The sequence below is a fragment of the Aplysia californica genome, unplaced genomic scaffold (assembly GCF_000002075.1).
Source record: "Aplysia californica isolate F4 #8 unplaced genomic scaffold, AplCal3.0 scaffold00569, whole genome shotgun sequence".
Taxonomy (NCBI): Eukaryota; Metazoa; Mollusca; class Gastropoda; order Aplysiida; family Aplysiidae; genus Aplysia; species Aplysia californica.
Genome location: NW_004797839.1, coordinates 502,706 through 514,662, shown reverse-complemented (window position 1 = coordinate 514,662; position 11,957 = coordinate 502,706). Strand labels below are relative to the sequence as shown.

At 42.1% G+C, this 11,957-nt stretch overlaps 1 protein-coding gene across 1 annotated transcript; it reads left to right on the top strand.

Moving 5' to 3' along the window:
* The first annotated feature begins 3,574 nt into the window (after positions 1-3,574).
* On the top strand, positions 3,575-4,912 carry LOC101861230 (acetylcholine-binding protein). The gene is made up of 2 exons (XM_005107017.3): positions 3,575-3,701; positions 4,219-4,912. The coding sequence occupies exons 1-2, from the start codon at positions 3,662-3,664 to the stop codon at positions 4,887-4,889; spliced, it is 711 nt and encodes a 236-aa protein (XP_005107074.1). The 5' UTR covers positions 3,575-3,661; the 3' UTR covers positions 4,890-4,912.
* The last annotated feature ends 7,045 nt before the right edge of the window (positions 4,913-11,957 follow it).

The window sequence follows — 11,957 nt, the reverse complement described above, 5'->3', positions numbered from 1 at the left end:
AAACTCTGAGAGCTCTATACCTGGGTTATGTCCGATCTGCCCTGGAATACAGCAATAGCCTACTCACTATGTACAGCACAACTACTTGCAACACCATTGACAAGGTCCAAAATAATGCCCTTCGTTTTATAAATGGTGGCATGAGATCCACACCTACCGCCGCGTGCAAAATCCTTTCAAACGTTGAACCCCTGGGAATCCGCAGAGATACTGCAGTTTTTGGAGCTACATGAAAGAACTAAAAGAATGTGCCCCAACCACCCAAAGAGGAAATAAGTAGAAACATGGAAACCAAAGAATCAAATTCAGCAAAAGTCAATCATGCATCACATCACAGAACTAATGGAGAGTCATCATCTACCACAAAACAGAAAAGAAATTTTTAAAAAGTTAACCAAAACATCCCTCCCAACCTTTCTTTAAAAAAGCCAATCATTACAACATCTCTCCGAGACACTAGCACAAAATCTTCAGACCCAGTGACGCTGATGCTTGCATCACATCAAACAATTGACAGCTATTCAGATGACTGGATACACGTCTATACGGACGGCTCAGCATTCAAAGGCACAACCAAAGCCGGATATGGAATACTAATATAGTACCCAGATGGAAGTTCCAATGAGATCTCTGCAGCCTATGGAGAGAAATGCAGCAACTATGATGCAGAAATGATGGCAATTGAAACAGCACTGTACCATCTCCGCACAGTTTTTGACACTCATCCTGGAAAAGCACAGAGTGTTGTGATTTTCACTGACTCACTATCAGCTTGTAAAGCCATAGAAAATGACCATCATCCAAACCAAGCTTTGACTCATATACTGTTTGGCTCCCATCATCTGGTAACATTCTGTGGCGTCAACCTAGTAATGCAGTGGATCCCCGGACACTCAAACATACCTGGAAATGACAGAGCAGACACACTTGCCAAACGGGGATCTAGACAGGAACAACCCAACACTCCAACTTCATACAACACTGCAAAACAAATCATTAAAAGCAACAACAAACAAGATTGGATGAACAGATGGGCTCTGGGAAAGACAGGCAGAGCAGTTTTCAAACATATGACCACAACAAAAAGGAATGACAATATCGACCATATACAGAGAAAGAAACAGACTACGATCTTCCGCCTACGAACAGAACATATACAGCTCAACTTCCACCTGAACAGAATAAGCCCGGAACGTCCCCCAATGTGTCCCTTGTGTGACTATGCATAATATGAGACTGTGGATCATCACCTGTTCCACTGCACAGCCCTAAATGACATCAGAGCTACCCTTCTCCCTCCGAGACCTAACATTGACAACACACTCTATGGAACATTACAGCAACTGCAGCAAACCTGCACTTATCACTACATGGCATTGGACAGAAGGGTGAGAGCCCAGCTGTTGCTGGGTCGATAAAAACAACAACAACAACAACTTTTCGGGGTCACCTGTTGACCCGTTAGCTTCCTCTTTTTCGTTTCCTATTCGAAGAGTACTAATTCCTCCCACCACGAAGGGGAAGGGGGGGGGGACATCTTAACTAACACTGTTCCAAAAGACAGTAAGATCAAGGGAAATACCACCTGATGTCTTCACAGCTTTTGGACCAAGAGATTCTTTATATCATGGTTTCTGTAGCTGGCACTTCTTTCAGGCCAGGCAAATCAAGAGTATCAACGTAGTGAAACAAAAATCCTTCTGGTAGGATCAAAAAAGGGTAAATCCTTGATTAGCTCATGATCCCTTGCTATCTTTGGTGGGAAGTGTACTTCTCAAGCTTCTGGTTGACCGCCCAATATGCTTGACAAAATATGCCTTGAATGCCCATCCTCAAATTCCGATCCAGCCTCTCAGGGAGAAGTGGTTCGTGCCTAACTCCATAAACATTTATATATTATGTATACAATCGGAAACAAAACGGGGGCGGGGTGTAGGGGGGGGGAGGGGGGTCTCCCCAGTGTTAAAGGGGGTGTAGGGGGAGGGGGGGGGTCTCCCCCCTGTTAAATTCACAAAATAATGGCTTGTGGCAGTTTTTTGTGCCACAATTGTTCCCAGCACACACAAAAACAGTTAGAATTCAGAACAGTGCCGAAAATAAATCTAGTCTCCAATAGATTTGCAGGCAACTCAGTTTAGTTGGGCTTTTTTTTACTCGACTTCCGTTTTTGTTTTCGATTTTGTGTATAAATGTCTATGGAGATAGATCCAGATATCTAGGCCGGGACCACTTCTCCCGCACAGTGCTGACGCCTCCAGAAAGGACACACCATAAGAGTCAAACGTTGCCAGGGGTACAAATACCGTACACAACAGCTTGTCCTCACTTACGTACCTCCAACTAGTCAACTCGGTATGTCGTTGGTGTGCTGTTTCATGTCGACCACATTTGCTCTTGGGAAATGTTTCTATTGTTATTGCAGTCACGCTTCAGCGATCACTTCAGAAAGAAAATTTTACGAAGGACAAGACGCTGCTACTGTTACTGTTAACGCTGCAACAGTGTACCAGTGTCAGCGGTAAAAAATAAGAGCATAAATAGGATTAGAATAGAGATCTAGACTGCGAATGAAGTTCAGAACGATGGGAAACAAATCTGGCAGACTTCCAGGAGCCTGATGTAAAATTTGAGTTCGAGAACGGCCCAAAAGAAGGGAAATACGTCTTTAAGACTACATTTTTTTTGTAAAATTTGCGGTTATTTGCGGAAGCTAAGAAATTTGCAGCCGCATATTTGTATTTGCGGCGCGAAAAACCGCAATGACAGCCCAACCCATGTTTGCCCTGACTCGTTCACTGTCGTGGAAAGTATCCCGAAATGACCAGGACACACTCACTGAGTATTATCACACTTACAACAAATTTTACCGAAGATAATGATACAATTGTTATAATAATACAACGCCGGTACCATGCTCCTACTTCACAGTGTGGAAAACAGAACCGTTGACAGTGCGGGCTAGGCGTATAATAAAGTAACAGGGAAAGACAGAGAGAAACTGGGAGGAAATTATACATTCGTTGTTTGTTTGTTGGGTTATTTTTTAATTGTTTTTAAGGGATGGAGTTATTTTGGTGGGGTGTTTATTTATTGTAAAAATTGACATCTTTTGTTTACTTCGGTATTTCGTTCCAAGAAGAAGAAGAAGAAGAAGAAGAAGAAGAAGAAGAAGAAGAAGAAGAAGAAGAAGAAGAAGAAGAAGAAGAAACCCACAAAAAAACAACAACAACAACAACAACAACAACAACAACAACAACAACAACAACAACAACAACAACAACAATGTCATAGAAGTTGCAACAAAAACATGACGCATTCTACACCTCTTGCCAAATCTGTGAGTTTGGGTGTCTCTAAAAGTATGTTGAAATGCCGCTCCTGTAAATAAATGGTTAGATCTAGGTCTTCAACGGCTCTCTCAATACTACAAGTTATTTTTTTCTTTTTTTCTTCTTCTTCTTTTCAGAGCCTCACACGGGGGAAAATATGATTATTACAATTACTGCCTCCATAAAAAGAAGGAATTTGGACGTATTCCAAAACAGCCTCTTCCTCCCGGGGTATATAAATACCTCCACTCGGGGTCAGGCAGTGGGCAAAGCCGTGCCAAGTTGAGTGAGAATTTATTATTTGTTGTGGAACCGACCGAGAGAAAGACAGGATGCTCGTCTCGGTGTATCTCGCTCTCCTGGTGGCCTGTGGTAAGTTAAGCTTAGAGTCAGGACAGGTCGTCTGCTCTCTTTCGGTAAAAGCCTGTTTCGTCAGCTGATATGGTATGGAAATATTTTGTATGCCTTATGATGGAAGACCACAAGTTATCTTGCTTTTGAGATTGATTAGTTGAAACATACGAGTGATTACAACTTTGCAAATTCATCAGTAGGATAAAATATGACTTACCACCATAATTTGATTTTGCGAAATGGATTTAACTGTTTATCTCTCGCTCTCTCTCTCTCTCTATCTATCTATCTATCTATCTATCTATCTATCTATCTATCTATCTATCTATCTATTTATCTATCTATCTATCGATCTATCTATCTGTCTTTCTATCTATCCATCCATCTATCTATCTATCTATCTATCTATCTATCTATCTATCTATCTATCTATCTATCTATCTATCTATCTGTCTATCTTAAAGATATAACAACAACATTTATCTATATAGTATCTATATATCTAGCTTACACTCTGTTCCCCATCCCTCCTCAGTGGGACAAGCTCACAGCCAACACAACCTCATGCGCCTCAAAAGTAGCCTTTTCCATAGGGTCCCGAAGTACCCAGGCCCCACCACGGATGATCCTGTGACCGTGACCTTGGGGATTAGCATCCAGGACATTGTCAAGGTCGACTCATCCACGAACGAGGTGGACATAGTTATCTACCAGCAGCAGAGATGGCAGCTCGACAGTCGCGAGTGGGATCCGAGTCGGTTTGGCAACATCACCGACTTCAGGACGTCCGCGGAAGACATCTGGACACCTGACATCACTGCGTACAGTTCTACAAGACCTGTACAGGTCCTATCCCCGCAGATTGCCATTTTCAACTATGACGGTTCTGTCACGTATATTCCTGCCCAACGCCTCAGCATCATGTGTGACCCGACTGGGGTAGACAGCGAGGAGGGGGTTACGTGTGCCGTGAAATTTGGTTCTTGGGTATACAGCGGGTTTGAAATAGACCTGAGAACGGACACAGACCAAGTGGATCTCAGCTCGTATTACGCAGGCTCCAAGTACGAGATTCTGTCAGCTACTCAGACCCGGCAAGTTGTGCACTACTCATGTTGCCCCGAGCCCTATGTAAATGTCAATGTCGTCATCACGTTCCGAGAGAGGGGTGTCGGAGATGGCTTTTTCAGCAGTCTCCTTAACTAAGCCTTTTGCTTAAAGGGCAAAAAGTAAATGTCAAGCCCCCACCCCACCCCCTTATTCCCCACCCCCTTATTCCCCACCACCGTTGTAAAAAAAGAGTACATTGACAAATTAGGCTACAGGTACCTAAACGTGGCGGCAGTGCGAGTGGAGATCCTGGCTGTGCGTACTTGTTTGTTTTATGCGGAATAATTCAGCCCGGGGTGGGTAGGGAGATTTTTTTTGGGGTTTTTTTTGGGGGGGGGGGGGGGGTTCAAGGTTCAAGTTTTATCGGTTTCAGATTGTTTTCTTTCTTCATTTCCTCCTCAAACTGAAATTGGGATCGTTGTCTCTTAGTACAGACCAGGCTGAAGACCAGCCCGGCTTTGATTAACTCTTACTATAAACAAAGAAAGTTTGAAGTAAAGAATCTGGCGTAAGTGCTGTGGTTTTTACGTGTTTAACTAACACACGCAGAAGATACAGTTACGATTTCCGTGTGAGGAAAATGTTTATCAAGCATCATCGATAGTACGCCGTTGGCTCTATTTCTTGTCTATGGCCAAAAGTGAAAAGCGACAATATCAACCATGTTGGATAAAATACCAAACCAATATTTTTTTCTCTTTTGATAGATGAAATTGGATAATATTCCATCATGTATGAAAATACCAAGCATTCTAATCGTGCTTGTCCCACTATCAAAATTCTTGAAGTGTCTACATGACGTGTTTCTCTCAAACACCAGGCAGTAAACATGTTTTCGAAATAAAGAACGTGAACAGAGTCCTCTCTTGATCCCAACTGATAATCTGCAGGTTCATATAGGATGCTTTCACTACATCGTTATATCAGTCTCCTTGTGGCCAGCCTCTTATTTTGTCAACCTGGTTTCCCTAAATGGAAAAGAATAAACGATTCATTCTCTTTGTTCCTCTTGTTAATTTTGTTTTAGTTTGGCCTAGTTTGTACATCTCTCACTGTAGCATCGTACAGACTTAACGTCTCCTTCAACAGTGTTAGATTATTTCAGGGTGAGACCACTAGATCTGAAGTCCATATCCGATGGGGCTGAGCCAAATTGGTGGAAAGCTTTAAAAACTCCACATTTTCAAAAAAGTACAGAACTAGAAATTTTAACAAGAGCCGCCCATACTTTCGTCCAGCATGCTACCAACTGAGTCAGCAGTGCGACCTGTGTGCCTTCCTGTACCTTAGTCCTGAGAGAAAAGGATTTAATACTCAGTCAGTCATTCTCCGGCTGTATGCTCATGTCTCGGGGAGTTTTTAGTACATCATGTGAGCTTTGACCTCCTTAAATCTCCACCAATTTATGTGTTTTATTACCATGCTTACAACACGAATGATGATGATGATGATGATGATGATGATGATGATGATGATGATGATGATGATGATGATGATGATGATGATGATGATGATGATGACGACGACGACCATGGTAATAATAATAACGATGGTGATGACTAACTTGTAAACACGTTAAGTCCAAGCAGAAAAAAACCAGTCTTCGTCAGAACTCGCCACCAACAGTTAAATCTACCCAATAAAATCCATAACAAACATAAAAACATTTTAGAAAAATCAGACAATAAGAAAACCTGTTTCCCTTAGCCCCTATTACTGCAATTAGCCAGTCCTCAAATATTAGCGACCTCCTCTTTCGCTCTAAAACATTAATACCCCCATCTTCTCTTCCAACCACCCAATACCGTTCCTCAAAATCGCCCTCGTCAAAAGCTTAGATGCAAAACACGTGCAAACACAAAAGTGACCGACTATGAAGAAAGCTGCCATTTAAAGAAACACCTTTCTCTCAGCATCACCTGTGGAACGAAAAAAGTCATTTACCTTATCTCATGTAAAGTCTGTCCAGTCCAATAACTAGGTCAAACTTCCACCACCATGACAGCCAGATTTAATAGCCATTGATATTGAGAACAAAGCAACTTCCGCTCGCCAGTTGACCAACATTTCAGGACTTCTGGACTTTTTTTAAAAATTCGTTGTGGTCAACGCCATCACTATCTGTCCCGTGAGTGTGTTGGTCTCTCAGGTTGGACTAGGAGTGTGAAAGTTGTCATGAAAGCTCGTGGCTCATTTTCACTTGATTTCCTTTGTACATTTCAGCATAAGCCTGTTTGTACTGTTTACTGCTGTGCACTCAAAGGGCCCTACGATGGCTGTAGTTATGTTCATTAAATTTGTTATGCAGTTTAAAAAAAACAAACAAATGTGTGTTTATTTTTATTAACTTTCGTCATTTGCACACGCATTGCCTAATACGGAAGATACATTTCAATTGACTCAAGTTTCAAAACAACTCTTGGCACTTCACTACCCCAGAATTACCAAGTTCTATCTTTCTCAGTATCTAGTTTTGAGAAATTTGACGTCAAAGGTTTTAAGTTTCTCAAAATGTCAAGCTTATTCGAATCCAGTTCTTTGAATACATTGATAAAGACTGCGAATAATCTTACGATTTTGATAAAGCTGATAGAACGTGGTCTCAGTAACTCAAAACGGCCGAAATGTCAGGTAGAACTTTATAATTCTGAGGTAATGACTTGTTGATAGAAATCAATCTTAGCAATAATATGTAAGCATCTTGGCTCTGCTTTTGCTCACTGACCTTATTATATTATTTTCTTTTAAGCACTGGAGATAGGTCAATACTTTTTCTTAACTTAATCCACCAAGTCCGAGTAGTTAACGAAAAAAAAAAAACAGAAAAGGGATTGAGAGTGTGAAGGGCAGGGTTGGGTGAGGCAGAACAAACACAAGGGTTGTCTCCGCGAGATCAGCTCACTGTCGCCTATGTTGTTGGTCGAGAGTGGTGGCGGTCAATGGGCTGTCGATAGAGGACAAGCTTCTAACACCGAACAAAACAGTTGCCTGCAAGGAATTATATGCCTATAATCTGAGCTTTATGAAACGCGGGACTTAGCTTTATTCTTAGACCTTCTCCACTACCCAATTCAGTGAATGAATAAAAGGATCAATGAAAACTTTCCAAGATATGGTCATTCTTACATCAATTTCTGAACCGCTAATTTGTATACATCTAGCATAATATAATATAATTATGTCGGCGGTGTGGTGTTTGGACAGGTGGTTACATGGTGTGTTATCAAGCCAGAAGTGACAACCGTAGTTCAGCAAAACGGCGCTACACTGTGGTGAGCAGCAATGTTTTAGGCCTATACAATGTGAATTGTGGCGTCGGTAACCCAGTGGTTAGACCTTGGGACTTGTAATAGTGAGGCCGGACAAAGTGACCTTGGGATAGGCACTTTACGCCAAATCTCCTCACTACACCCAGGTGGGAATGGGTACCTGGCCATAGACAGCGAAAGATCTTGTCAGTATGCTAACGCTTTATCGTCTTTAAAATGGCAATTTGCACTGTATTCTTCCCAGGAAGTTGGGGTTGTTTCAGACTCGCCCTTCTGCTGAGACATCCCAATAGCCCCAGAGCAATAAGGCGAAGCTCATCAACGCCATTTTCCTACCAACACTCACATAACAGTGTCAGACATGGTCCCGAACAAAAGCCCAAGAGAGGAAGCTGGTCACATGCGAGATGAAATGTTTAAGAAGAGCGGTTAACAAGACAAGAAGCGACAAAATAAAAAAGGAAATCATAAGGGACACGGTAGAAGCAACACCAGCCCTACCACACATTGAAAAGCAAAGCATCAAGTGGTTCGGATACCTCACACGGATGCCCTCAAACCAACCAGCTTTCGGGGCATATGACGTCAAATATTCTGGCTGAAGAGCAAGAGAAAGACCAAGGCGACGCTGGAGTGAATCTGTGGCAGACACCCTCAGAGCTCACGGGATGCCCCTCCAACAGGCCACTCGCCTTGCATCAGACAGACGCCTGTGTCTCCCCGCGACACCCACCGGTACAGGCAGAATAAAAAGGTAAAGTAAAAAGTAGTAGTAGTAGTAGTAGTAGTAGTAGTAGTAGTAGTAGTAGTAGTAGTAGTAGCAGCAGTAGCAGCAGCAGCAGCAGCAGCAGCAGCTTTAAGTACGTGCCTATGTATTTTAGTATAATGCTTAGGCGTACTAAACTTAAAATTTTGAGGAAAAAATAATTATTGGTTAATTTGTGTTATATTGGTTGCATGTGTTTGAAAAACATTTCAAGGCCCCAAATTATTTTTTTAAAACACAGATAGTTTGAAAGAATGAAGCTTTTTATTCCCTCTGTCTAGGAAAACGTTGCTCGTGGAACTTAGAACAGAGGAATGTTTTGCCGACATTATGCTGTTACAACCAAAGTTCCCCCTTATAGAATGTTAAGAAAAAGAATAATTATAATACTACCTAACACACCTTCCTTCAGTTTTCGTTGTATCAACTAATTCAACTAAATCAATCTTCCAAAAGTTCTCTACTGTCACATACCGTTTACCAAGACCCAGATCAGACAAACAGCACCCCCGTGATATACTCTCAGGGGAGATTCTGGACATCTGCATCCCCTCTATAAAAGGGAAAAAAAACTACAGGAAATGGCCACTTTCGTGTGGTTCCACTGTCTGTCTAGGTGCTTGTTCCAGGGTGAGAATCCATGTTCCCAGACTGTTGTACCGATTAGCACGTCACAGATTTGGGAAAGTTTTCTACCTAAAGGTCTTTTCTGGAGTTTTTGTTGTTTTGTTTTCTTCAGTGGGGGGGGGGGGTGTTGTCTACTTGCATTTTTTGTTTGTTTGCTTTTGTTTTGTTTTTGGGCGGTGTGACTTGTTGAGAGCTTCACGTCCAGGAAGTTGGAGGATGGAGGGGTATGTAGGGGGGGGGGAGTACGGGTGGGAGTGGATGGCTTTTTTACATGGCCCAAGGATTGAGCAATGGAGAGTAACCTGAAGCAAGTTACGCATGACAATACACCTTCCACCGTGCACACTGCACAGCCCAAAATAGGGCAGTCCTGTATGGTGGAACAGAGTCGAAATACATTTTCTTAAAATAGTCCAAACTGTACTTTGTTGTTTGTTTGTTAGTATGTATGTGCGTGTATGTGTGTGTATGTGTGTGTACGTGTGAGTGTGTATGTTTGTGTGCGTTGTAGCGTACATATCTGTTTGTGTGTACGTTTACGTTTGTATGTTAAATACACACACACACAAACACACACACACACAAACACAAACACAAACGCACACTTACACACACACACACACACACACACACACACACACACACACACACTTACATGCACACACACATACAAACACGCACACACACATACACACACACACACACACACACACATTCACAAGCTTACACATACTCAGAAACACACATAAACATACACAGATACATTACACACACAAACACACACGCATGCATGCACAAACTCAAAGGCGGGAGATAGATATATTAAAATATATACAGAGATAGATATATTAAAGTATATACAAACACATCTACACACATACCATTATAAACATACAGAGAGAGAGAGAGAGAGAGAGAGAGAGAGAGAGAGAGAGAGAGAGAGACAGAGAGAGACAGAGACAGAGACAGAGACAGAGACAGAGAGAGAGAGAGAGAGAGGGGGGGAAAGGGAGTTTGGGGGGGGGGGACCCTCAGGATAACGATATACGGAAGGGGGCAGTGAACTCAATTGTCCATTAAGTTCAGGAATGAGCACCAATTTTCTAGGCCATTAACCTTTTCCTTCCCCGCTGTTTTATAGGGCAGTGGAGTGCACGGACACATCACTCGTGAAGCTCGTGGAATTCTCTTTTTACTATATTATTATACTCTCAGCCTCCTGTTTAAACCTTAGGCCGACAGGTCAGGAAAACTCTGTGAAAGTAAACTTGAGCTCCCCCCCCCCCACGCCCTTCCCGAAACCCATCCCAATTTGGAACTCGGTTGATTTAACACATTGGTACCCAAGAATTATAAAGTTTTGTCTTCTCAGTAACTAGTTTTGAGAAATTTGAAGTAAAAAATTGGTGTTTCTCAAAATGTCAAGCTTTTTCGAAAGCAATTCTTGGTATATCTGGGTAACGACTCAGAATAATCTTACGGTTTTTGATAGAGCAGAAAGAACATCATTTGGTTTTTGACATCATAGCCTTGGCAATTCAGAACGGCCAAAAATGTCAGGTATACAATTTTGTATTCTGGGGCTGCGACATACATCCGGGGTCTCTGTCCGGCCATATTTAGGTCGCCATGACGTCATAGGAGAGATAGATGGTTTTGACGTATTGAAGAAACAGGGAGGGAGGAGGGGTGAGGGGGGGGGTCGAAGTTTTACGGAAAGCTCTCTCACACAGCCGAAGAATAACTCACTGAGGATTCAAACTTTGTATGTCGGGACCCCGGTACAGGAAGGAACACAGAGTGCACTGCTAGTTCAGTAGGTATTATGCAGGACTCAGGAGTGGGTTACCCTGGTTCACATCCTAACAGAGTGTTTTGTGTATTTCTGTTTGTTTTGAGAAGTTTTCAGTGCTTCCCACCCATTTATGTAACATCGTGTTGAAATCTTGCCCTGGTCAATATAATACAATCGGAAAAATTGACCTTTTTCGCCTGTTGAACAATATCAAATCGATTTCTTGGGGCTCATGCCCCTCGTCTTTTAAGTCCGATTAAAATTAGATATTGTGTGCATTTTAAAAACTTTGATCAAGAGTACCAAAATGAAACTTTGAAGTTTTCAAGTACGCTCAACCAAATTGTGGCCGAGATTTTCTCACTAATTCAACTTCTGACACCAGGCGATCTCACATCCTGCAATCACGGATATTTCGACTTCTGTTCAAGATAGATGGACGTTGTTTTTTTTTTTATTATTGAAAGTAAGTCAGAGTAACATGTTTTGAAATGATACCAATAACTTTACATATCCAAAAATTGACGAGCGCCTGATTCCAGCGCGTCCTGACACAGTTAGCTTTGTCATAAAATTAAGGCTCGGAGGTCCCGCCCCATGAGTTCAAATGTTAAAAGACGCCAACACACAAAACACTCACACACACACACACACACATACACACACACATACACACACACACACACAAACACACACACACACACACA

What these genes read in the sequence shown, in the direction of transcription:
- LOC101861230 (XM_005107017.3), top strand. Translation starts at nt 3,662, where the DNA reads ATGCTCGTCTCGGTGTATCTCGCTCTCCTGGTGGCCTGTG. An exon ending in CGCTCTCCTGGTGGCCTGTG is followed by an intron (nt 3,702 to 4,218) that starts GTAAGTTAAGCT and finishes ATCCCTCCTCAG; the next exon opens with TGGGACAAGCTCACAGCCAA.